The sequence below is a fragment of the Pelophylax lessonae genome, assembly GCF_965119305.1.
Source record: "Pelophylax lessonae genome assembly, chromosome: 6".
NCBI lineage: Eukaryota > Metazoa > Chordata > Amphibia > Anura > Ranidae > Pelophylax > Pelophylax lessonae.
Genome location: NC_138773.1, coordinates 247,392,236 through 247,416,344, shown reverse-complemented (window position 1 = coordinate 247,416,344; position 24,109 = coordinate 247,392,236). Strand labels below are relative to the sequence as shown.

Genomic DNA, 24,109 nt, shown 5'->3' with positions numbered 1-24,109 from the left:
GTGCACATTATGCCTCGTTTCCACTGAGTGGTACGGTACGGTACGGTTCAGTTCAGTACGGTACGGTTCGGAACGGTACACATTGCGTTTCCACTGCCAATAGTACCCTTTCATGATAGGCGTGGTGTAGCAGGAAAGCTGTGATAGATGATTCTCTGTCAACCAATCAAAGTTCTGTTGGTACGGTACTAATGTGCTTGGTATCCCAACGAAAGGGTACCAAAAAGTGGTACGGTACGGTTCGGAATTAGGGTACCATTCATAATGGAAACGGCATAAATAGCGTACCGTACCGAACCAAACCATACCAGAAAGCTCAGTGGAAACGAGCCATTATTGTTGGGTTAATTCATCTACAAGGATAAAGAATCAAATAGAAAAGGGTAATATGTTTTATTCTGTAAGACGAAGACGCGCTACCAGCGGTTAATTAAACATTTCGTCGAAAATGTTTCATACTTAAAGAGGACGTAAACCCATCCATTTAACAGTTTAAAAAACATTTACAAAAAGTTACATTTCTGACATGTGATGGGAATGTAACACTCCTATTGGTTGTGCTTCCAACCAAACTATCAAACCATCCAATGGCTGATGTCCTAACGGATCACATGTGCTGCATCTTGGCTGTTGTAGATTAAACAGAGGCCAAGATGGGGGCCTCCTTGGCTGAAAACGATAGGAGAGTTTACTTCCACTTTAAACATAAATATGAAACACCAACATAGGGCTGGCCTAGAATCAGGATTCCTATTTGAGATACACAGAATTTTTAAAACATAATCATAATAACTCAGACTGAACAAAGAGGAAAATAGAACCTAAAGTCAAAAGTAGAATAACATCTTATTTAAAAAAGAGTTGGCTTACAGGTTGCCATTGTTGCTAAAGAGATAGAGACTGTTCACCTAGCTTAAGCCCCGTACACACGTACCGATCGTCGGCATACAAACGTCGGCGGACGAAAGATCTGCCGATTGTACGCGTGTTAGTATGGTGCCTCCGACAGCTGTCTGCGCACAATCCGCGGACAAAAGTCTTTCTTGCAAACATGAAAATTTTTGTCTGCGGACACCAGAACGGACGATTGTTCGCCTGTCAGTACAGAATTCGGCCGACAGACCGCAGATTTGCAAGACTGGGCATGCTCAGAAAATAAAAAACACAGGGAAAGTTAACCATTACATGACATCACTTCTGCAGTCAGCTGAAGTCTGCGGACAAAATTCTTGTGCTGTCCTTGTGCTGTCTTTGCACTTTTCAACAGACACCGACATCCCGGGGAGAAAAGACGAACATTTGTATGCCGACGATCGGTACGTGTGTACGGGGCTTTAGTGAATAAGCTGAAGTTGTGCTGACTTTAATTACCCAATCACATGCAAGCAAGACCCTGTATTTTATAAAGTGGTAGTAAACCATGGCATTTAAATAAATAAAAATCTCTTGCAAGGCAATGGCATAATGTGCTAGTATGCATCGCATACTAGTACATTATGAAATACTTACTTTAGAACGAAGCCCTCCAGTGGCGCACTTGTACCGCTGACAGAGCTTCCATCTTCACAGCTTGAATGGGCGAGCTGCAATGACGTCATTTCCGCACATCTGCACAGGAGTCATGGTCACGGCACGTCGCTCTGAAAGGGTATGCCGTTCCTTCAGCGTGCATGTGCAAGTGGCGTCACTGGCTGCCAAAAGAGCGAATATGTCCTAAACGGTGCACGTTTAGGAGATATTCATTTTACCTACAGGTAAGCTTTATTATAAGCCTACCTGTAGGTAAAAATCACGAAGCAGACTTTACTACCGCTCCAAATTCCCCTTCACATGATTAGGTATCAGAGTGAACACAGCTTCACCTTATTTATTAATCTGTGTGAACATCTTCAAAGTGTACATACACTTTTCACAGTTAACATTCACTTTGCTATCCCATTAGTAAGTTACCCTACTGTCTTCATAGAGTTTGTATGTTCTAAATGTTTGTGAGGGTTTGCTACTAGAACTCCAGATTCAGCTCACAAACTGCTAGGCATTCATAATCTGTAGATTAACTTTCCCAGGTATTGGTCCAATGTCATGGGAACAATAATGTATGTTCTTATTTGAAAGGTGGGATCATGCAGAGGTCTGTCAGGATATGCTGTCACTGATAGCTGAAGGTCTGTACTAATGACTAGAGTTAATCAGAGTGGATCCGAATCATGTAATGATCATGGCAGCGTTCACAGTGCTCACTTGCAGACTGAAGGTTTTCTCACAAAATAAACATCCTGAACCCACAGATGACACTGCAGCCTGAATGGCAGTGTGTGTCTGTTTACTACTGTAAATATCAGATACAATTACAGTATTAAAAAAATGAATGAATTAAAAATGAAAAAATGTACTTTTTGTCCATTTGTTACCCCACAATAAAAACATGAGTAATTTTACCATAGAAGATTCTTATATGTCCTGAAATATGAATGCAAAAATGATTTAGAGAGGCACACCAGTCACAGATGTATTGCCATGTTAACTAACACATACTGATATACATACTAAATTTGGCCAGAACGTTTAGGATTCAATGACATCTGGTCATAAAAGGGTTTCTTTGTCATATAAGGCATATATAATATTGTACAAAACAACAATAGTTTCCATAGGAGTTAAGCATATATATTTTGCTAATGGTATTGCTACAGAAGGTATAGATGTAAATAGGCAAAATAAAAACCAAGTTGTGCCAAGCGGGGTTGTGAGGACAGGAGGGAAAGAGTAAATAGGGGGGTAATAATGTAGGACTATGAAAAGGAAGGGGGTGGTGTTCCTTTTATAATGTTACAATATTTTGGTGCTTCATAAAAAAATACTTTAAAGTGTTACTAAACCCAAGACCCTGGATTCACTATATCTGGTCTCCCACAGTACACAGAACAAGGAAATAATAGTTTTAGTAAATATAAACTCCTAAATACCTTGTCTCATCAGCAGTTAGAGCAGTTTGGTGACTTCTATCAGTGTCCAGCAGAGCACTAGCTAAAGCTTGTAGGAGGGGTTTTCATTCTCCCCTGATTGTCCTATGAGGCTGTAGGATCCCTGACTCTCTGTCTGGACAGTGCTGATTGGCTCTATGCTGATCACATCCCAGAAAAAAAAAAAACTCTTTAGCAATACACACCAAACTGAGCTTTTGCAGCTTGCCCCTGGAGGCTCTGTTCTATAAGCAGGTGGTTTGGGGACTGTGGAAGAAGGGGGGGGGGATCAGAGAAAACAGAATCAAACAGCGTTTTTACACAATGCAGAGGATTAATCCCTTATGCTCCGCAATGAGTATAAAATGCATACTTTGCTGCATATACAGACTGATTTTACTGTTTTGGGTTTAGTAACACTTTAATATCAAACTTCACTTCCTCCACCACTTAAAAAAAATCTTATTATATTATCTTTTTTCTTGCAGTATTCTGACGGGACAATTGACATCATGGGGTTTTTCTCTTTCTATTACTAAGTGGAGGTGGTGGGTGGTCCTCGCCGCTAGACAGCATGGCACCACTGACAATGATAAATCAGTGCTTTGCTGTTCAGGAATATTGATCAGCAAAGCACTGAATATTGACCTTGTCTCATCAGCAGTTAGAGCAGTTTGGTGACTTCTATCAGTGTCCAGCAGAGCACTAGCTAAAGCTTGTAGGAGGGGTTTTCATTCTCCCCTGATTGTCCTATGAGGCTGTAGGATCCCTGACTCTCTGTCTGGACAGTGCTGATTGGCTCTATGCTGATCACATCCCAGAAAAAAAAAAAACTCTTTAGCAATACACACCAAACTGAGCTTTTGCAGCTTGCCCCTGGAGGCTCTGTTCTATAAGCAGGTGGTTTGGGGACTGTGGAAGAAGGGGGGGGGGATCAGAGAAAACAGAATCAAACAGCGTTTTTACACAATGCAGAGGATTAATCCCTTATGCTCCGCAATGAGTATAAAATGCATACTTTGCTGCATATACAGACTGATTTTACTGTTTTGGGTTTAGTAACACTTTAATATCAAACTTCACTTCCTCCACCACTTAAAAAAAATCTTATTATATTATCTTTTTTCTTGCAGTATTCTGACGGGACAATTGACATCATGGGGTTTTTCTCTTTCTATTACTAAGTGGAGGTGGTGGGTGGTCCTCGCCGCTAGACAGCATGGCACCACTGACAATGATAAATCAGTGCTTTGCTGTTCAGGAATATGGTGAGCCCAAGCGGGTCAGAGAAGGTGGTTTGAATGACGCTGGGCATCATTCAATCTGGAAGATTGGGGGCATCCCAAAGAATTTTCTGTCAGAATTTTCTGCTGCGGGTGGCAGCATTGAAGAGGAGGTATTGGGCTAAACATTCTTTAATTTTTTTGTTATGTAGAGTTGGAATTTAATTTTTTTTTCTGTTCAGACAAATGTTTATTTTTTGTAGGAACTTCCACCATGACTGTCAATAGTGAAGTTCCATTAGTGCCCATTCACACTACCGCGACTTGTCAGGCGACTGGTCAGCCTGACAAGTTGCGGTCCAAGCAATGCTACGGGAACCGTTCTAATAGGAGTGACTCAAGTCGCTCCGACTTAGAAAGTAGTTCCTGTACTACTTCGGGGAGACATCGGAACGACTTGCATTGACATTCATTATATGAAGTCCGTGCAAGTCGCGCCGAAGTCGCGGCGCACGCGACTTCACAGGTCGCCCCGAAGTAGTGTGAACCGGCACTTATAGCGTTTCAAATTACAAAATTAAAAATATTTATACCAAATATAAAAATTACCGGGTTTATCACCACCAAATTGCCATCGTAGGTCCATGTACCAAGCTTCATGCTGCAGTTTTGTGTGTCGAACGGGAAATACGTGACTATAATCTCACAGTAGCTTTTGAAAATAGCTGGAGGCATCCATGTAATTTTTCCTGTGTAATCCACAAGGACCTTGGTATCCTTGACAATAGCAAAGTCACCATCAGCACTATAAGGAGACAATACTATGGGTTACAAGTGTGTGTGCAAAGGCTGAGTAGATCCATTAAAAAGTCCTTAGTCTCTTACCTTTATGTATTATACAAAGGACATACAGTTAATGAGAACAAGTGCCGTGTTCACATGTAGTTTTGATACTCTGACAGATAACATGATCTTTAGATGTACAGGCGGTCCCCGGGTCACAAACATCCAACTTACATTCGACTCCTACTTACAAACATAGGGAGACAACAGGAAGTGAGGAGAAATCTCCCCCTAGGAAGGGAAATTCACTCCTGTAAGAGTTCTCATGGGAAAAGGTGTCTCCACTGAAGCTTTATCACCAATCCTTCTTTCCACAACAACCCAAAATTTTCAAAATCCAGTTGTCATAGGGACAGAAGGTGAGGTGAAATCTTCTGAACAGGGGTACAGACAGCAAAACAAATGTTGCAAGGGTGTAAACCCTTCCCTATGCTATCCAAAAAACTTAAAAATTATTCTTATGGCTGGTGCTAAACTTAAAAAATTTACCTGTTCCGCCTTACAAACAAATTCGACTTAAAGCGGAGTTCCATCCTGAAAAACATTTTTTAGCTAAAAATACCCCCGGGACAGTCAGGGCTCATGCATTTCAGCAATGATAGCCTCTGAACTGTCCCCTGTTTCACTTACCTTTTAGAAGAAATACTTACCTTGAAAATGTCTTGTCCAGCGCTGCCATCTCAGGTGTGGGCAGCTGAAGCCGGAGCGTCCTCTTCGGTGATGTCGGAGTCCCACAATGCCCTGCACCGGCCCTGCTGATCACTTCCGGGGCAGGCGCATCATCCCTGCACAGCTTCTGGGCATGCCCAGAAGCTGTTTAGCAGGGAATGACGCGCATGCCCCCGGAAGTGACGAGCAGGGCTGGTGCAGGCGCATTGACTCCTGGGAGCGATGACGCTCATCTCCCAGGAGTCAATGCAAGCAGGAAGAGACGGTGCGGTCGTGGCCGCAGAGGGAGGAAGAGGAAGGAAGGTAAGTATATTTTCTTTAAAAACAAGTAAGTAAATCAAAAAAAAATTTAAACTATCCAATTTTCAGAAAAAAAAAATAAACGGATGGTGCAAAATTGTTTTAGAGACCGGACCGCTGCTTTAAGAACAAACCTACAGTCCCTATCATGTTTGTAAACCGGGGACAAATGTATGTTGTTTTAACTTTTTATGATACAATACACTGAAGAAAGAAAATTCCCCTTGGTGTTGAGACTTTTAAAGCATTAAATATTGGATCATGACAAATGAAAAAAAAATATGTAAATAAAACAAATGTTTATTAATCCATAGAAAAATCTAAAAAAAGATTATAAAATAGTTACACATGCAAGTGAAAATACAAAAAATGCATAAGATTTATACCAGTGTAGATACAGCACAATAGCAATGAACTGAAAATGCACCGACTGTGGAGGGTACAGTGATGAAATTGTGACTTCCTCCTTCACCTCTGTTGTTGACCCATTAATATTTCAAAGGTCACATATGCGCCTTTCCCTTAAAGTGGTCACAACCCTCACTCTTTTCTCCTCTGGGGCACTTCCAATATTCCAATATTCACTTTTCACCTCTAGCACCTTTAAGTGGGCAATGGCTCCAAGCTTCCTTTGAAATGCTCTATCAGACTCTGCTTAAATAAATGCATATCTATCATAGTGGTCTCCCCAACTCTTTTTCACTATTTAAAAAAAAAATCTCATCTAGTATCGGTAGGATACTAAAAGTGAGCAGGCACCCGGCTGAGATGTGATGCTCACAATCCACATAGAATACTAGAGGAGAAGAAGTGCTCCGGAGGAGAAAAGAGCATGGTTGTGACCCCTTAAAGGGGAAGGCGCATATTTGACGTAAAAAATATTTATGGGTCAACAACAGAAGTTAGTGTATATATTACAGCACACAAGGTTGCCATCTTTGTTTACAGCACTGAGCACTTTATTCTTTAGAAACTCTGGAGTTGGACTGATCTAATGAACTGAGATACACAGACACAACTGACAGATAGTTTTACACTGAATGCATTTATTTTTGCATGCTATTTTTAAGTACTATTGACTCATCTATTGATAGAATTGATAGTGGGACTCCCTTTTCTCATTGGCTGAGACAGCAGCGGGAGCCATTGGTTTCCACTGCTGTCAATCACAGCCAGTAAGGTCAATGAAGAGAGAGTGGGGGGGCAGGGCCAAGCTGCTGCTCGATATGTCTTATGGATGCATAAAACAGGGCTCGGGAGTGAGCACACACCAGTGCCCTATAGCAAGCGGCTTGCTATTGTGAGGAATGGTCATGGGGGAGGAGCCAGGAGTGGCTGCGGGAGACCCGAGAAGAAAAGGATCAGGGCTGCTCTGTGCAAAACCTTTACACAAAGCAGGTATGTTTTTTTTTTTAAAGGCCGAACCTTTATTGCCACTTAAAAGCAGAGCTCTAGCCCCCCCCCCCTCCAAAAATGAAAGTGAGCAGCTATAAATACTGTAGCTGCTGACTTTCAGGCCGCATGTACATTGCTGCTGATAAACGGACGTTTAGGAGCAGTTGGGTGATTTTTTCAGTAGCCCCTGAACTCTCATCTATGTTATCTTATTTGTCCATGTACACTGAGTATTTTATAGTCATTTAGAGGCAGTTGAGTTTAGTGGCATTTTTTTTTTTAAAACAAAAAATTGCATTCAGGACGGAAGTTTATTGGCATTTGAAATGCCAAATGCTTGTAACAGCGTGCAAACGCATCTAAAGGCATTTTTAAGCCTTTTAGTTTCTTGGCATTTAAAGAGGTTGTAAACGCTGTAAAAAAAAGGGAAAAAAATCCTGTAAGAGAAAGGAATAATGAGCTAGTTTGCATCGCATACTAGCTCATTATGTAATTCTTACCTTACCTTACAATGCTGACATGGCTGACATTTTCCCTGGAGTTTCTTCCAGGTAATTGGCCGCTGTGATTGGCCGGAGCCATGATGACATCACTCCCGCACATGGGGCTCAGAAGGAATGGCACCCGTAGTTGTTACTTCAGAGCGCATGCGCCAGTGATGTCACTGGCTGCATGTAATGTAAATATCTCCTAAACAGTGCACGTTTAGGAGATATTTTCACTACCTATAGGTAAACCTTATTATAAGCTTACCTATAGGTAAATGCATGCAGAGGAAGTTTACTTCCTCTTTAATGGGGAAACATTTCTGACCATTTGCAATATGGAAAAGAGAGAGAGAGAGTGAGAGAGAGAGAGAGAGAGAGAGAGAGAGAGAGAGAGAGAGAGTGAGAGAGAGAGAGAGAGTGAGAGAGAGAGAGAGAGAGAGAGATGGAGAGAGAGAGAGAGAGTGAGAGAGAGAGAGAGAGAGAGAGAGAGAGAGTGAGAGAGAGAGAGAGAGTGAGAGAGAGAGAGAGAGAGAGAGATGGAGAGAGAGAGAGAGAGTGAGAGAGAGAGAGAGAGAGAGAGAGAGAGAGATGGAGAGTACATGAGGCCCGAATATTAGGACACTTACCTGTCCAGGGATCAAGCAATGTTGGCACCCCAGCTGATTTTTCAATCGGCTCTTGAGTGCTGCCTCTGCCATTCCTTGTAAGGGAAACCAGCAGTGAAGCTTTGTGGCTTCACACCAGGCTCTCTACTGCGCAGGCCCAAAGTGCGCTGCACTTTTTGTATGGCCTGGAAGTGGTGAAGAAGGAGGGGGGCGAACATCAAGGTTTCCCGGAAGTGGGGACGGGTACCTGTCAAAAACAGGTACCCGCTCCCCCCCGAAAGGTGCCAAATATGGCAGCGGAGGTGGGGAGGAAGCAAACAACTGGAGCTTCCCCTTTTGGGATCAGCTCCACTTTAAGTTAATGATTTAAGGTAATATTACTTTCTCACTGAGCATTACGGGGACATTTGTCTATCTAGTCACATGGCAAAGCAATGCTAAACAGTGAGACAGACCGTGACCCAGACAAATTAGAGCATTATACATTGAGTCATAAATTCCTCTTCTAGCTGCTGGCTGCCTGACCCTGACCATTACCTAATCCAGCGTCCAAATAAATTGAAAATCTGCTCGTTTTTAGGAATTCAACTTTTTTCAAAATTCTGCAACCTGTCACACTTAGCTTCAGACAGGAGCTGGCCTTGCAGCTACTTCCTTTCAGACAAGAAGAGAATAGAAGTAAATAATTTAAAAAAATCTAGACTGCACTATTCTAAAAGCTCAAGATTTGAGCTTTATATTTGATGACAACATAACATACCGTATTTCCCAATTCTAAATTGGACCCAAATATATGACTGTCCTCAGTACTGCAACCCAGATCACCAGCTTTTTAGCATTAAGACAAGAGGAGCTGAGTACAGAGCAGAGAGAAGTGCTGACCTATTATCAGCAGGAATAGTAGTACGCAGTCTTCCAGTTTATTTGATTGGCCAACCCTGAGCATTATGGGGTGGTTATGTAGGCGTTCCAAAGACACAAGGTCATAATTGAGTGCATATGATGTGTGCACCTGCTCTCTCCACCATAAAATAAAAAAAATAAATCCAGGCTGCACTCTTATAAAAGCTCAAGTGCGGACATTTATATGTAATAACATCACATATTTCCAAATCTGTAATTGCACCTAGTCTTGTAGGGTAGTTATGACTCTGTATTATCTGGGTTCAGATAATGGGTAAAGGGTTTGCATTACTTTACTAACCAAAAAAATGAAAGAACTGGTCACTGAACTGCAAAAATATATAATGGAGCTTACTTATTTCACCTACTTGTTGTACAGAACAAAATCTGGGCGCCAAATATCACTTGAAGGTATCCGAATTTTCTGTACTCCACCGTAATCTGCTGGATTCCATTTTAGGTTGACATCCATCCATTGCTGAGCAATTAAAAAAGCAAAATTAATGCAATAGTAACATCAATGAACTAGCTGCATCCACCTTACTATTTGGGTTAAAAACCAAGCTAAGCATTAAAAGTTTATGACAGCCCAATAAACTATATTTCAAGTAATGTTGTCAGGGCTGGCCCAAGACATTGTGCTGCCTGGGTCCAAAAATTAAATGCCCCCCCCCCCCCCAAAAAAAAAATCACGCCCACCAAAAGGTCCACACAATTTTATTTTGTATCATGATAATTTAAACTAAAATGAAATGTATCAGGGAGTCAGCTTTATATGCATCAGCACCTTGTCTACATGCACAATTATATGACACACCATTATGTTCAATTCCAAACCACAAACTCCAGTATTATTTTGTTTGTCTGAATGTCTGATGTCATTGCGCACACCACAATCACATAAGGAACGTTCCCCGGAGGAGACCCTCCGCCTCTTCATTCTCACCAGTTTGCTCTATGGGCAGCAGTATGAGATGGGGAAATGCATAGGTGTGTGCACAGGGTGTGCCAGGTGTGCCTGGGCACACCCTAATCACTCCTTGTGGTGCAGATTCCCCCTGTTTAGACCCCTGATATTTCACCAAAGCTCCCTAACTGGGCTAACAAAAAAATAATATTGTAAAAAAGAATAAAAAATAACAATAAAACTACAGACACCGATCTCTAACCTACTGACACCATAAGTATATACACAGGGATATGTGTTTGAGCTTTGGGATGCACACCCTAATGCAATAGGCTGCGCACACCTATGGGGAAATGCCGCCCATAATGCGCCGCAAACTGATGACACACAAAACTGCTGGAAAAAAATCTTGAGCATTAATTTGCTGCCCCTCTCAAAGTGCTGCCTGGGTCAAATGGACTCAGCGGGACCCATGGTAGGGCCGGCCCTGATTGCTGTAATAACAAGCTCCCAATATAATTGCAATTATGGCTCCTAATTTTTCTTAAAGCACCTGCACTGCATGTTACAAATCTGTCACTAGTGAATGTCCAGACAGTTTAAATTTAAAGTATTAAAATATTGGGGGGAAGTTTTAACTTTGGATCAGATGGCACTTTGTGAAACAACTATTTATGGCCACAAAACTAAGGACACATTTATACTTTGCAGTGTTAATGCATATTATGTCCATTATGTCCCGTGTTAACCACTTAAGCCCCGGAAGATTTTACCCCCATTCCGACCAGGGGGTATTTTACGACTCGGCACTGCGTGACTTTAACTGACAATTGTGCGGTCATGCAATGTGGTACCCAAACGAAATTTACGTCCTTTTTTTCCCACAAACAGAGCTTTCTTTTGGTGGTATTTGATCACCTCTGCGCTTTTTATTTTTTGCGATATTAATAAAAAAAGAGCGAAAATTTTGCAAAAAAATGACATTTTCAACTTTGTCTTTTAAAAAATATCCAATATACTCAATTTATGTATTTTTTTTTGGCCAAAATATATTTAGCTACATGTCTTTGACAAAAAAAAATTCAATGAGCGTATTTTTATTGGTTTGCGCAAAAGTTATAGCGTCTACAAACTATGGTGTAAATACAGAAATTTACGCAGCTTTAATTTTTGACTGCCTATCTCATTTCATGAAGTGCTAAAATGGCAGGGCAGTACAAAACCCCCCCAAACTACCACTTTTTGGAAAGTAGACATCCTAAGGAATGTTCTGAGAGGCATGTTGAGCTCATTGAATATTTCATTTTTTTGTCACAGGTGTTTGAAAAATGACTAAAAATTTTTTTTTTTTTTTTTTTTTACACAAAGTTGTCATTGAAATTATATATTGCTCACACATGCCATGGGTATATGTGTAATTACACCCCAAAATATATTCTGCTGCTTCTCCTGAGTACAGGGATACCACATATGTGGGACTTTTTGGGAGCCTAGCTGTGTACGGGACCACAAAAACAAATCCCCACCATCAGAATTTCAAAGGGCGTACATTTTTCATTGCATTTTCTCACTACCTCTAACGGTTTAGGAGGCCCTGAAATGTCAAGATACCACAAAACCCCCCCAAATGACCCCATTTTGGAAAGTAGACACCCCAAGCTGTTTGCTAAGAGGCATGGTGAGTCCATGGAATATTTTATATTTTACCACAAGTTTTGGGAATATTACTATTTTTTTTTTTTTTTTTTTTTTTTACACAACGTTGTCACTAAAAGATAAAATTCTCACACATGACATGGGTATATGTGGAATTACACCCCAAAATACATTCTGCCACTTCTCCTGAGTATGGGGATGCCCCATGTGTGAGACTTTTTGGGAGCCTAGCTGTGTAAAGGACCGCGAAAACCAATCAACACTCCCAGGTTTTCTAATGGCGTAAATTGTGCATGTCACCTCTGCACTACCTGTCACAGTTTCGGAGGCCCTAAAATTCCAAGATAGCACAAACCCCCCCCAAATGACCCCATTTTGGAAAGTAGACACCCCAAGCTATTTGCTGAGAGGCATGGTGAGTCCATGGAATATTTTATATTCTGCCACAAGTTCCGGGAAATACATATATATATATATATATATATTTTTTTTTTTTTCACAAAGTTGTCAGTAAATGAAATATTGCTCACACATGCCATGGGTATATGTGAAATGACACCCCAAAATACATTCTGCTGCTTCTCCTGAGTACAGGGATACCCCATGCGTGAGACTTTTTTGCAGTCTAGCCGAGTACAGGTCCCCGAAAACCAGTCCCCGCTTTCAGGCTTTCCAAGGGCGTAAATTGTTGATTTCACTCCTGACTACCTATCACAGTTTCGGAGGCCCTAAAATTCCAAGATAGCACAAAACCCCCCCATATGGCCCCATTTTGGAAAGTAGACACCCCAAGCTATTTGCTGAGAGGCATGGTGAGTCCATGGAATATTTTATATTTTGCCACAAGTTCCGGGAAATATATATATATATATATATTTTTTTTTTTTCACAAAGTTGTCAGTAAATGAAATATTGCTCACACATGCCATGGGTATATGTGAAATGACACCCCAAAATACATTCTGCTGCTTCTCCTGAGTACAGGGATACCCCATGTGTGAGACTTTTTTGCAGTCTAGCCGAGTACAGGTCCCCGAAAACCAGTCCCCACTTTCAGGCTTTCCAAGGGCGTAAATTGTTGATTTCACTCCTGACTACCTATCACAGTTTCGGAGGCCCTAAAATTCCAAGATAGCACAAAACCCCCCCAAATGACCCCATTTTGGAAAGTAGACACCCCAAGCTATTTGCTGAGAGGCATGGTGAGTCCATGGAATATTTTATATTTTGCCACAAGTTCCGGGAAATATATATATATATATATATATATTTTTTTTTTTTTTTTACACAAAGTTGTCAGTAAATGATATATTGCTCACACATGCCATGGGTATATGTGAACTGACACCCCAAAATACATTCTGCTGCTTCTCCTGAGTATAGGGATACCCCATGTGTGAGACTTTTTTGCAGTCTAGCCGAGTACAGGACCCCGAAAACCAATCATCGCCTTCAGGCTTTCCAAGGGCGTAAATTGTTGATTTCACTCCTGACTACCTATCACAGTTTTGGAGGCCATGAAATGCCAAGACAGCACAACCCCCCCCCAAATGACCCCTTTTCGGAAAGTAGACACCCTGAGCTATTTGCAGAGAGGCATGTTGAGTGTTTTGCAGATCTCACTTTTTGTCACAAAGTTTTGGAAATTGAAAAAAGAGGAAAAAAAATGCATTTTCCTGTTTTTTCTTCATTTTCCAAAAAAAATTAGAGCTGCAAAATACTCACCATGCCTCTCAGCAAATAGATTGGAGTGTCTACTTTGCAAAATGGGGTCATTTGGGGGGGGGGTTTGTGCAATCTTGGCTTTTTATGGACTTCAAAAGTGTGATAGGTAGTAAGGAGTGAGATCAACAATTTACGCCCTTAGAAAGCCTAAAGGTGCGCATTGGTTTTCCGGGTCCTGTACGCGGCTAGACTGGCAAAAAGTCTCACACATGGGGTATCATTGTACTCAGGAGAAGCAGCAGAATGTATTTTGGGGTGTCATTTCACATATACCCATGGCCTGTGTGAGCAATATATCATTTACTGACAACTTTGTGTAAAAAAATAAAAAAAAATAAAAAAATTTTTTTCCTCGAAACTTGTGGCAAAATATAAAATACTCCATGGACTCACCATGCCTCTCAGAAAAAAGCTTTGGGTGTCTACTTTTCAAAAAGGGGTCATTAGGGGGGTGTTTGAACAGTCCCGGCATTTTATGCTCAATCTTAGCCACACATCACCCACTCTTCTAACCACTTGAAAACCAAGCCTTTTCTGTGCCTTTTTGTTTACATGAAAAAATATTTTTTTTTTACTAGAAAATTACTTTGAACCCCCAAACATTATATATTTTTTTAAAGCAGAGGCCCTATAGAATAAAATGGTGGATGTTGCAAATTTTTTTGTCACACGGTATTTGCGCACAGATTTTCCAAACGCAATTTTTGCGAAAAAAATACATTTTTTTTAATTTATTGCACAAATACACTATATAATTCCAATTTTTTTGGTAAAATTTAAAAGATGATCTTATGCCGAGTTCATAGACACCTAACATGACATGCTTTAAAAATTGCGCATGCCTGCGCAGTGACAAAAACGTATGTACATTTTTGAAAACCTTTAAAAGTCTCTACAGGTTACCACTTTAGACTTACAGAGGAGGTCTACTGCAAGAATTACTGCACTCGATCTGGCGATCGCGGCGATACCTCACATGCATGCTGCAATTGTGGTTTACATATGACACTAGACCACCGCTTGCGTGCGCCATTGCGCGCAAGCACCGGGGGTAAGGGGGGGGGGCTCAATTTTTTTTTTTTTTCTTTTTTCTTTTGCTTTTTTATGTTATTTTGACACCTTTCCTTTAATTTTTTTTTTTTTAAATCATTTTTATTGTTATCATAGTGAATTTAAATATCCCCTATGATAGCAATCTGTGGTGACAGGTACTCTTTTTTAAAAAAATTGGGGTCTTTTAGACTCTAGATCTCTCCTCTGACCTTAACGCATCTGACCACACCAAAATTGGTGTGATAAAATACTTTCCCAATTTCCCAATGGCCCTGTTTATTTCTGGCGAAACAGAAGTCATAAAATGCTCGTAGCCTCCGGCATCTTAGGCCATAGAGATGATTGGAGCCATTCTCATCTCCAATTAGCTCTATGGTTAGATAATTGAACCACCGGCTGCACTCTCGGGTTAACCGGTGGGACAGGAGAGCCAGAGAAAAACCATGGAAGGCTGCGGAAGGCGGCGGTGGGGGGGGGGGGGGAGGCCCCTCCCACTGCATGTAAAAGCAGTCTAGCGGCCAATTACCTGCTAGAATTGCTTTTACATGTAAGCCGACCGCTGGCTGTAAAAAACGATACCAAGATGATGCCTAAATCTGCAGGCATCATCCTGGTATAACCACTCAAAGTCCAGCAACGTACCAGTACATTGCTGGTCCTTGTTTGGCATATAGGTTTTTTTTTTTTTCATGCAGCCTGTGGGCTGAACGGAAAAAAAGAGAACCTATCAGAAATCAGCACAGGAATAATGCGTAGTATTACTCATCATTAACCGCCCAAACAACCACCCACTGAATTTAATGATGGGTATACACGACACTATCCACGTATACCAAAATAGGATTTTAACTGCAGTGCTGAAATCAGAAAATCACCACAGCTGCTATCAGCAAAGGTATCCATATATGCTGAGCGCAAACGCTGTTTGTGTCAGAATATATAAAATCAATGCGTGGTAGCCGACAAAGGAACCTGCAAGAGAAACAGGTCACAAAAGAATGAAAAAACAAACAAAGGACATTGAAAAAAAGTATAGTAGGAAGGAGTAGAAGGACATATAAAATGACTGACAACAACAGTTTTTGGATCTTCATCATTAACCGCCCAAACAACCACCCACTGAATTTAATGATGGGTATACACGGCGCTATCCACGTATACCAAAATAGGATTTTAACTGCAGTGCTGAAATCAGAAAATCACCACAGCTGCTATCAGCAAAGGTATCCATATATGCTGAGCGCAAACACTGTTTGTGTCAGAATATATAAAATCAATGCGTGGTAGCCGACAAGTACCTGCAAGAGAAACAGATCACAAAAGAATGAAAAAACAAACAAAGGACATTGAAAAAAGTATAGTAGGAAGGAGTAGAAGGACATATAAAATTACTGACACCACAACAGTTTTTGGATCCTTTTATTTTTCTTTCTAACTGTTCCTTTACTTCTTGATTTGGGAGGGACTGCGATCTTCTGCGATCTTCTCTTCCAGCTTGGGTCTCTCAAAATGTCGATGGACATCCAACATCCTTCGAGACCCTGTGTTTATGTGCCCTACACTGTGTCGTGCTGTACCCTACGCTAATAATCCACTAGTGTATGGTAGCGCTCGAAACATTCCCCGATGCAGAGACCAGGTTGGTCAGGACATTTGGGACAATAATAACGGGTGTCACGCCTAAATCCGCGCTTGCTACAGACACGACTTCTTCTTTGGGGCCATCTTTGGGTAGGGGTACTCGGGAGGACATGTGAAAAATGCCTCTCATGCAGCCGGCTCACTGCATCTGGAAGGGGAAGTTGGGCAGGCATGCCTCCTGGGTACAGGTAGGCAAGGATGATCTCTTCCTGGAATTCCCGGAAAGATCCAGTTCGTCCTGACGCCCTGTATAGGACAAAGGCGTTCAGCATAGCCAATTGGTATAGGTAAACAGACACTTTTTTGTACCAGCGTCTGGCTTTACGGGCAACTAAATACGGCGCCAAAAGCTGGTCGTTAAGGTCCACCCCTCCCATATTAAGGTTATATTCGTGGACACAGAGGGGTTTCTCCATAACGCCAGTTGCCGTAGGAATTTGGATCGTCGTGTCTGGGTGAAGGGAGGACAGAACATAAACATCCCGTGTATCCTTCCACTTCACCGCAAGTAATTTGTCCGTTTTCAAGCAGGCTCTCGCCCCCCGACTAAGACGGGAATCTACAAGCCGTTGGGGGAAGCCCCGGCGATTAGGTCGCACGGTGCCACATGCGCCAATTTGTAAATCGAGAAGGTGACTAAATAGTGGCACGCTTGTATAAAAGTTGTCCACGTACAAATGGTACCCCTTTCCGGATAAGGGTGACACCAAGTCCCAAACGATCTTACCGCTGCTCCCTATGTAGTCTGGGCAGTTGGGGGGCTCCACACAGCTATCTTTTCCCTCATAGACCCGGAAACTAACTGTATAGCCTGTGGCCCTGTCACACAATTTATACAGTTTGACCCCGTACTTGGCACGCTTGCTGGGGAGGTACTGTTTCATAGCAAGGTGGCCAGTAAATTTAATCAGGGACTCGTCAACGCAGACAACTTGTTCGGGGGTAAACAAGGCTGCAAACCGCTGATTGAAGTGGTCTATGAGGGGCCGAATTTTGTGGAGCCGATCGTATGCAGGGTCTCCCCGAGGACGACAGAGTTCATTGTCGCTGAAATGCATAAATCGCAGAATTTGCTCGTATCTCGTCCTGGACATAGAGGCAGAGTACATGCGCATATGGTGAACTGGGCTAGTGGACCAATATAGCCGCAATTCACTCTGTTTAGTTATGCCCATGTGGAGGGAAAGGCCCAGAAAGATCTTAAATTCGGAAACCGTTATAGGTTTCCAGCCGAATTGTCTGGCAAGGTGTGAATTTGGGTTGGCGGCGATGAACTGTTGTGCATATAAATTTGATTGATCCACAATAGATCTGTAAAGATCTTCCGTGAAGAACAGCTCAAAAAAGTTCAGGGGCGTAAAACCAGCTGTCTCCACGTGGATTCCAGGTTGGGCGGTGAATGGGGGAAGTACTGGCGCTGTAGTATCAGTGGGTTGCCAATTAGGAAATGCCAGCGCATCAGGGAGGGCACTATGGGCTCTACGGGCCTGTCTTCGAATACGCGGTGGCTGCGGGCCACTACTTGTGCTAGCCACCGCACCAGCTTCAACTGCACTTAGGGGACTCGCCACGTCACCAAGTCTTACTGCAGTGCTGGTTGTACTAGGTCCAGGTTGTACTAGGCCGCTGGCGCTTGCCAGGTCGCCAGAAGGATGAGCGGCACTAGTACCCACACTCTGCTCCATACGAGCACCCTGCGATTCCTGCATCACAACAACTTCAGAATGGGGTCGGGTACGCCTGGGTCTAACAGGGACCCATCTGTCGTCGGAGCTATCTGTCAGGGAGCCGCTGCCGTCATCAGGTTCATATACTGACACTAATTCGGTCATTGTAGCTTCCCCTTCGCTATCAGATGACTCGGTCAGCATAAAACTGATAAGCTCTTCATCCCTGTACGAACGTTTGGTCATTTTGGTAACTAAATTTACTCGTACAGTCATGCGACTCACAGGTAATAAAAGCACCTGGTTGTCGAAGATTATTTCAAGCGCTACAAAAAAAAACTGCTAATGCTAGCAGGGATCAGGCCTGACTCTGCTAACACAGCGGTTTTGTGTCTTGTGTTTTTTTGCAAGTGACAGTAATCTATTGATTACTACACTTGCCTGGGTGAAAGGGTTAAACGCAGGTGCTGGCCGGAATCAGTACTGATTGTGCAAACACCGCGTTTTGGGAACCCTAAACTATGGGGGCGCTAGTATAGTTCTGATCAGATCAGATATTGATCTGTTCAAACACTATACTAGAAATGGAAGTGTAGGTGCGTGCGTGCGTGCGTGCGTGCGTGTGTGGCAATCAAGGGGTTACTTCTAAACTATGCGCTGGGGATCTGGGGGGGGGTGGCGGGGACCCTAAACCTCCTTTGGGAAAGAAACTAGCTAGCTAGCGCAACCTCAAGTCACAATGACACCAATACAAAATACAGTAAAAACAGTATATTATGTGTGTATTAGTGCTAATGTGACAGAGGGTGTAGGGGTTAACGGGATGTGATCAGGGGGGGATCAGGGGTTTAAATCTTTATTGGAAGGGACTGGCGGGTATCCTAAGGATAAAAGGAACGGTGGCAAGCGCTAAACCTGGTCACAAGTCACACTTATACGGGTATATAGAAAATGCTATATACTGTATACAGTGTGCGTTGTGGCAGGGGGTGTAGGGGTGATCAGGAGGGGATCAGGGGATTAAATCTTTATTGGGCGGGTGGCGGGGACCCTAAACCTCCTTGGGACACAAACTTAGTCGCCTGCGCTAATTCTGATCACAATGACACTAATACAAATATACAAAAACACAGTATATTACGTTTGTATTAGTGCTGATGTGACAGAGGGTGTAGGGGTTAACTAGCGGTGATCAGGGGGGGATCAGGTGGGATCAGGGGCTTAAATCTTTATTAGGGGGGGGTGGCGGGTAATTCAAGTGGAAAAAGGGGGGTCGCAAGCGCTAGACCTGACCACAAATCACACTTATACGGGTATATAGCAAAATGCTATATACTGTATACGGTGTGTGTTATGGCAGGGGGTGTAGGGGTGATCAGGGGGGGGTCAGGGGCTTAAATCTTTATTGGGCGGGTGGCGGGGACCCTAAACCTTCTTGGGACAGAAACTTAGTCGCCTGCGCTAATTCTGATCACAATGACACTAATACAAAAATACAATAACACCGTATATTGCGTTTGTATTAATGCTGATGTGACAGAGGGTGTAGGGGTTAACGGCGGTGATCAGGGGGGGGTCAGGGGAGATCAGTGGGTTAAATCTTTATTAGGGGGGGTGGGGGGTAATTTGAGTGGAAAAGGGGGGGTCGCAAGTGCTACACCTGTTCACAAATCACACTTATACAGGTATATAGGTATATGCTATATGCTGTATATAGTGTGTGTTGTGTCAGGTGCTGTAGGGGTTAATTGGGGGGGCGATCGGGGGTGAAATGTGCCTATCTAACTGTGTGTGGGTGTGCTTGGTGCAGTACTCACAGTAAGATGTGCTCTCCTCTCACGCTGGATCCAAAAAGACCGTTGTGGGGGGAGGGCACATCTCCTCTAAGCCTGTGTTTACATTTCACAGGCTTAGAGGATGATCTGATTGGGCAGGACCGATCAACAGGTCCAGACCAAAAATGATTGGCCTGGACCTGATGACTGATCGGTTCTGAACCCAATCGAGTCATCGTCGGCGGCGGGGACGCGCGGGAGCGCGCACAGGGCCGGCAAATTGTGCTGACGTAGGCCTACGTCAGTTTGCCTGGCCGGGGCTGAGTGCCGACGTAGATCGTCGTGCGCCGGTCGTAAAGTGGTTAATGTATGCTAAAGTGGTTGTAAAGCCTCAAGGTTTTTCATCTTAGTTCATTCTATGCATTAAGGTAAAAAACCTTCTGTGTTGCAGCTCCCCCCCCCCCCAGACCCCCCCATTTTCTTACCTGAGCCTGATCAGATCCAGTGATGCTGGATCCGGCTCCCGCTGCTGTTTCTCTCCTCATTGGACAGACTGATAGCAGCAGGAGCAATGGCTCCTGCTGCTGTCAATCAAACCCAGTGACACAGGAGCATTGGGCCGAGTCCCACTGTCTATGTCAATGGATGCAGCAGGAGTGAGCCTGCATGGGTTCCCCCTTAGAAAGCGGCTTTCCATGGACGCACCCGATGAAAAGGGGGGGCCTGGAGCGCCAGCAGGGCACCCCGGAAGAAGAGGATAGGGTCTGCCCTATGCAAAACAATTGCACAAAGCAGGCAAAGACATGTTTGGTATTTTTATAAAAAAAAAAAAAAAAAACAACAGGATTTACAACCCCTTTTTTAAAGTGACAGTATACAATATACTTATTGTCCGAAAATAATTCATACACGTCCTCTGCTTAATGACTCTGTAATGTCTGCCTCCTTGCAACATCCTTTGTGGGCTCCCAAACATCCCCTTTTCCCCTTCACTTCTGTTTGTTTGGAGTGGGCAGTGACTGTTAGTTGTGGTCATGTGCATTGCTCTATGCACACTTCACATCTCTTGGTCTCTAGTCCATCTCACAAGTAAGCAAGAGAGGGGTGGCTACATTCCTGAACACAGTGGGTGCATGGAGAATAAATGTAGTCACCCTCTAACAGCAAGTCAGACAGCAGCAGCAAATAATAAAAAAAAAAGGATTTGGAGGGGGCTGAGAGCAATAGAAGGGACTTTTTTTGAGTTTTGAATATGTACTTGAATATACTTTTTTTAACCAGAACTTAGAGTCACTTTAAAGGCAACTCAATGAATAGACTGCCAAAGTACCCTGATGTGGAAATCCCTAATTTCAGGACATTGGTTCAGGGACTTATCTGATTACTCACACAAGGGTCACATGGGCCCATGGGGCTCCCCTGTACACCTGGATAGGAGGGGTGGCGGGGGTGGCGTATTGAGGAACCAATCCCCTCCATTTTCTGCCTACAGCTGCTGAAAGCCTGCTTCACCTCCTCTCTCTCATGTAGGCATTCAGTGGCTGTAGGAGGAAAATGGAGGGAATCAGTTTCTCTATATGCCACCTCCACCACTCCTGCTATCCACCTTCCTCTTCTTTATGATGCCCCCAGGCCTCTGTGTGCTCCCCTGGCCCCCTCTCATCCTTCTGTAGCTATCCTGGCCTCCCCCCTTCCCTCTCCTGTTGCCTGCTAAAGGGGAAGTGTCAGGATGGGGAGCGGGGAGGGGGCCAGTAAATAGGATCGGTACTGAATACTGACGCTGTCCATTCATAATTGAAGCATAGTAAACTGTGTTTGCTATGCTTCAGTTTGTGAATGAACAGGAAACCTCTGTACAGAGCTACTGTATTCCTGTAGATTAATTCTGTGCAGCTTCAGCTGTGTCCTAAATCTCCTTTCTCTGTCTCATAGATAAAACATCTGTGGTCTGTTTAGACCCCTGATATTTCACCAAAGCCCCCTAATGGTGCTCCTAAAAAAAAAAAAGTAAATAAAATAGAAAAAAAAAATTTAATAAAATACCATAAAATCATTAAAAAAAAATAAAAAATAAAAAACTACTAACACCAGTGGCAGGGTCGCAAAGGTCGGGGGGTCAGAGGGGCCCTTCATGGTTTCTTGCACCAAGGCCCTAACGGTTCTAATTACGCCTCTGTGATTACTACTATAGGGTCAGGAATGAATTATTTTTACCCTCTTAAAGCAAAACTGGATTATGCTCATAGAATATTTTTTTTACTCTGGATCAAACACATAAAACTCACACTCACAAGTACACAAATGTTGAACTTGATGAACCCAGGTCTTTTTTTTTTAACCTTTTCTACTATCTAATATTCTGAAAATCAGACGTGACTTTTTTTTGTAACACATCACTGTAACTTCCATGTTCTTACACATTACGGTAGTGCAAAAACGTGCTATCCCTATGCGGAAGTGTAAATGGGCCCTTAAGAATGGTGTTATAGAGAAGACTAAAGTGGGGTACACACTATAAGAAAATCGGGCAAACGATCGTCCGATTTTCCACGTTGTTTCACAGCAAATCGGAACCGATGAATGAAAATTGGTACGAAAATTCTCGTACAACAAAGGCTTTTTCTTTTGTTGTTTATTGTTTCTGATCATGAGCAGTCTTTCTTTTCTGATTTTTCTTGTACAAAAATCGTACGAAAACGGTACACATTAAACAAAGTTTGTTTTTTTCCCGTATGAGAAAAATTTTGGAGTTTGTCCCTTTGAGAATTTTTGTACGAAAAAAACCTGAATCGGCTGTCGAAAGTCGTGTACACACTATACGAAAATCGTACAAAATTCTGAATTGGCTGTCAAAAGTCGTGTACACACTATAAGAAAAACGTACGAAAATTCTGAATTGGCTGTCGAAAGTCGTGTACACACTATACGAAAAACGTACGAAAATTCTGAATTGGCTGTCGATAGTCATGTACACACTACACGAAAAACTTACAAAAATTCTGAATCGGCTGTCAATAGTCGTGTACACACTATACGAAAAACGTACAAAATTCTGAATTGGCTGTCGATAGTCGTGTACACACTACACGAAAAACTTACAAAAATTCTGAATCGGCTGTCAATAGTCGTGTACACACTATACGAAAAACGTACAAAATTCTGAATTGGCTGTCGATAGTCGTGTACACACTACACGAAAAACTTACAAAAATTCTGAATCGGCTGTCAATAGTCGTGTACACACTATACGAAAAACTTACAAAATTCTGAATCGGCTGTCGAAAGTCGTGTACACACTATACGAAAAACGTACAAAAATTCTGAATCGGCTGTCGATAGTCATGTACACACTATACAAAAAACTTACAAAATTCTGAATCGGCTGTCGATAGTTGTGTACACACTATACAAAAAACTTACAAAATTCTAATCGGCTGTCGATAGTCGTGTACACACTATACAAAAAACTTACAAAATTCTGAATCGGCTGTCAAAAGTTGTGCACACACTATACGAAAATCATGCGAAAATTCTTTGAACAAAAATGTTCGCCCTATTTTCTTACAGTGTGTACTAGCCTTTACAAATGCTACTAAAGGCCAAGCATCTTTAGTAACATGAAATATGTCCAGATAGAAGATTCCAGACACAGCTGAATTGGATTTCATTTGAATTGTGATTATTGATTTGTGTGCTCTGTCTCTGGTTCTACTTTATATTATCTTTCTAACAAAAATAATGAAAACTACTTAGTCAATGTACCTGTTTCAGGCGAATATTTGTTGATACAATTTGATTCACTTCATCCTTTAAAATAAATCAGAACACTTTGTTAGGTAATTTCCATAAAACAGAATACATTTGGGTTCATAAATGAGTTCTATTTTCATACCACATTAATAAGTTGAATGAGCTGCAGGCCGAGCGTCACCACAACTTTGTCGCTGAAGTTTTCGACTGGGCGCACAACTTTGTTGTAGTTCTTAAAGAGTTCATCAATCAAGCGGGCTTCATGTTCATAGGAATGTTTATGGGAATGGACCAATCCAGCTGCAGAGAGTTAAAGAAGACTTAAAGGGTAACTCCACTTTCGTGGGGGAAAAAAATAGCAAATAAAGAAAAAAACAATATAGCATATACAATTACGAAACAAGTCATATTGTAATTGAATGTTATTAAAAATGACCTTTCCTTTTCAATCTGCAGCTGCTGTCATTTTCTGTAAAATGCAATGTATATGGCTACCTGGAGGTGTTCTGTACACAAAATGTGTACTGACCACACCCCAGAAACATA

General features: G+C 42.4%; 1 protein-coding gene across 2 annotated transcripts in view; it reads right to left on the bottom strand.

Moving 5' to 3' along the window:
• Positions 1 to 24,109, bottom strand: part of LOC309558337 (acetylcholine receptor subunit alpha-1-B) — a 124,297-nt gene that overhangs the window by 23,249 nt on the left and 76,939 nt on the right. Inside the window, exons 2-5 of one of the 2 annotated variants that reach the window (XM_082261403.1) lie at positions 23,706 to 23,863; positions 23,576 to 23,620; positions 9,758 to 9,867; positions 4,796 to 4,991 (exon numbers count right to left, since the gene is read on the bottom strand). In XM_082261403.1, coding sequence (XP_082117529.1) covers positions 4,796 to 4,991; positions 9,758 to 9,867; positions 23,576 to 23,620; positions 23,706 to 23,863 — 509 coding nt within the window. The remainder of the gene's footprint in view (positions 1 to 4,795; positions 4,992 to 9,757; positions 9,868 to 23,575; positions 23,621 to 23,705; positions 23,864 to 24,109) is intronic. The other variant, XM_082261404.1, reaches the window with a different exon arrangement.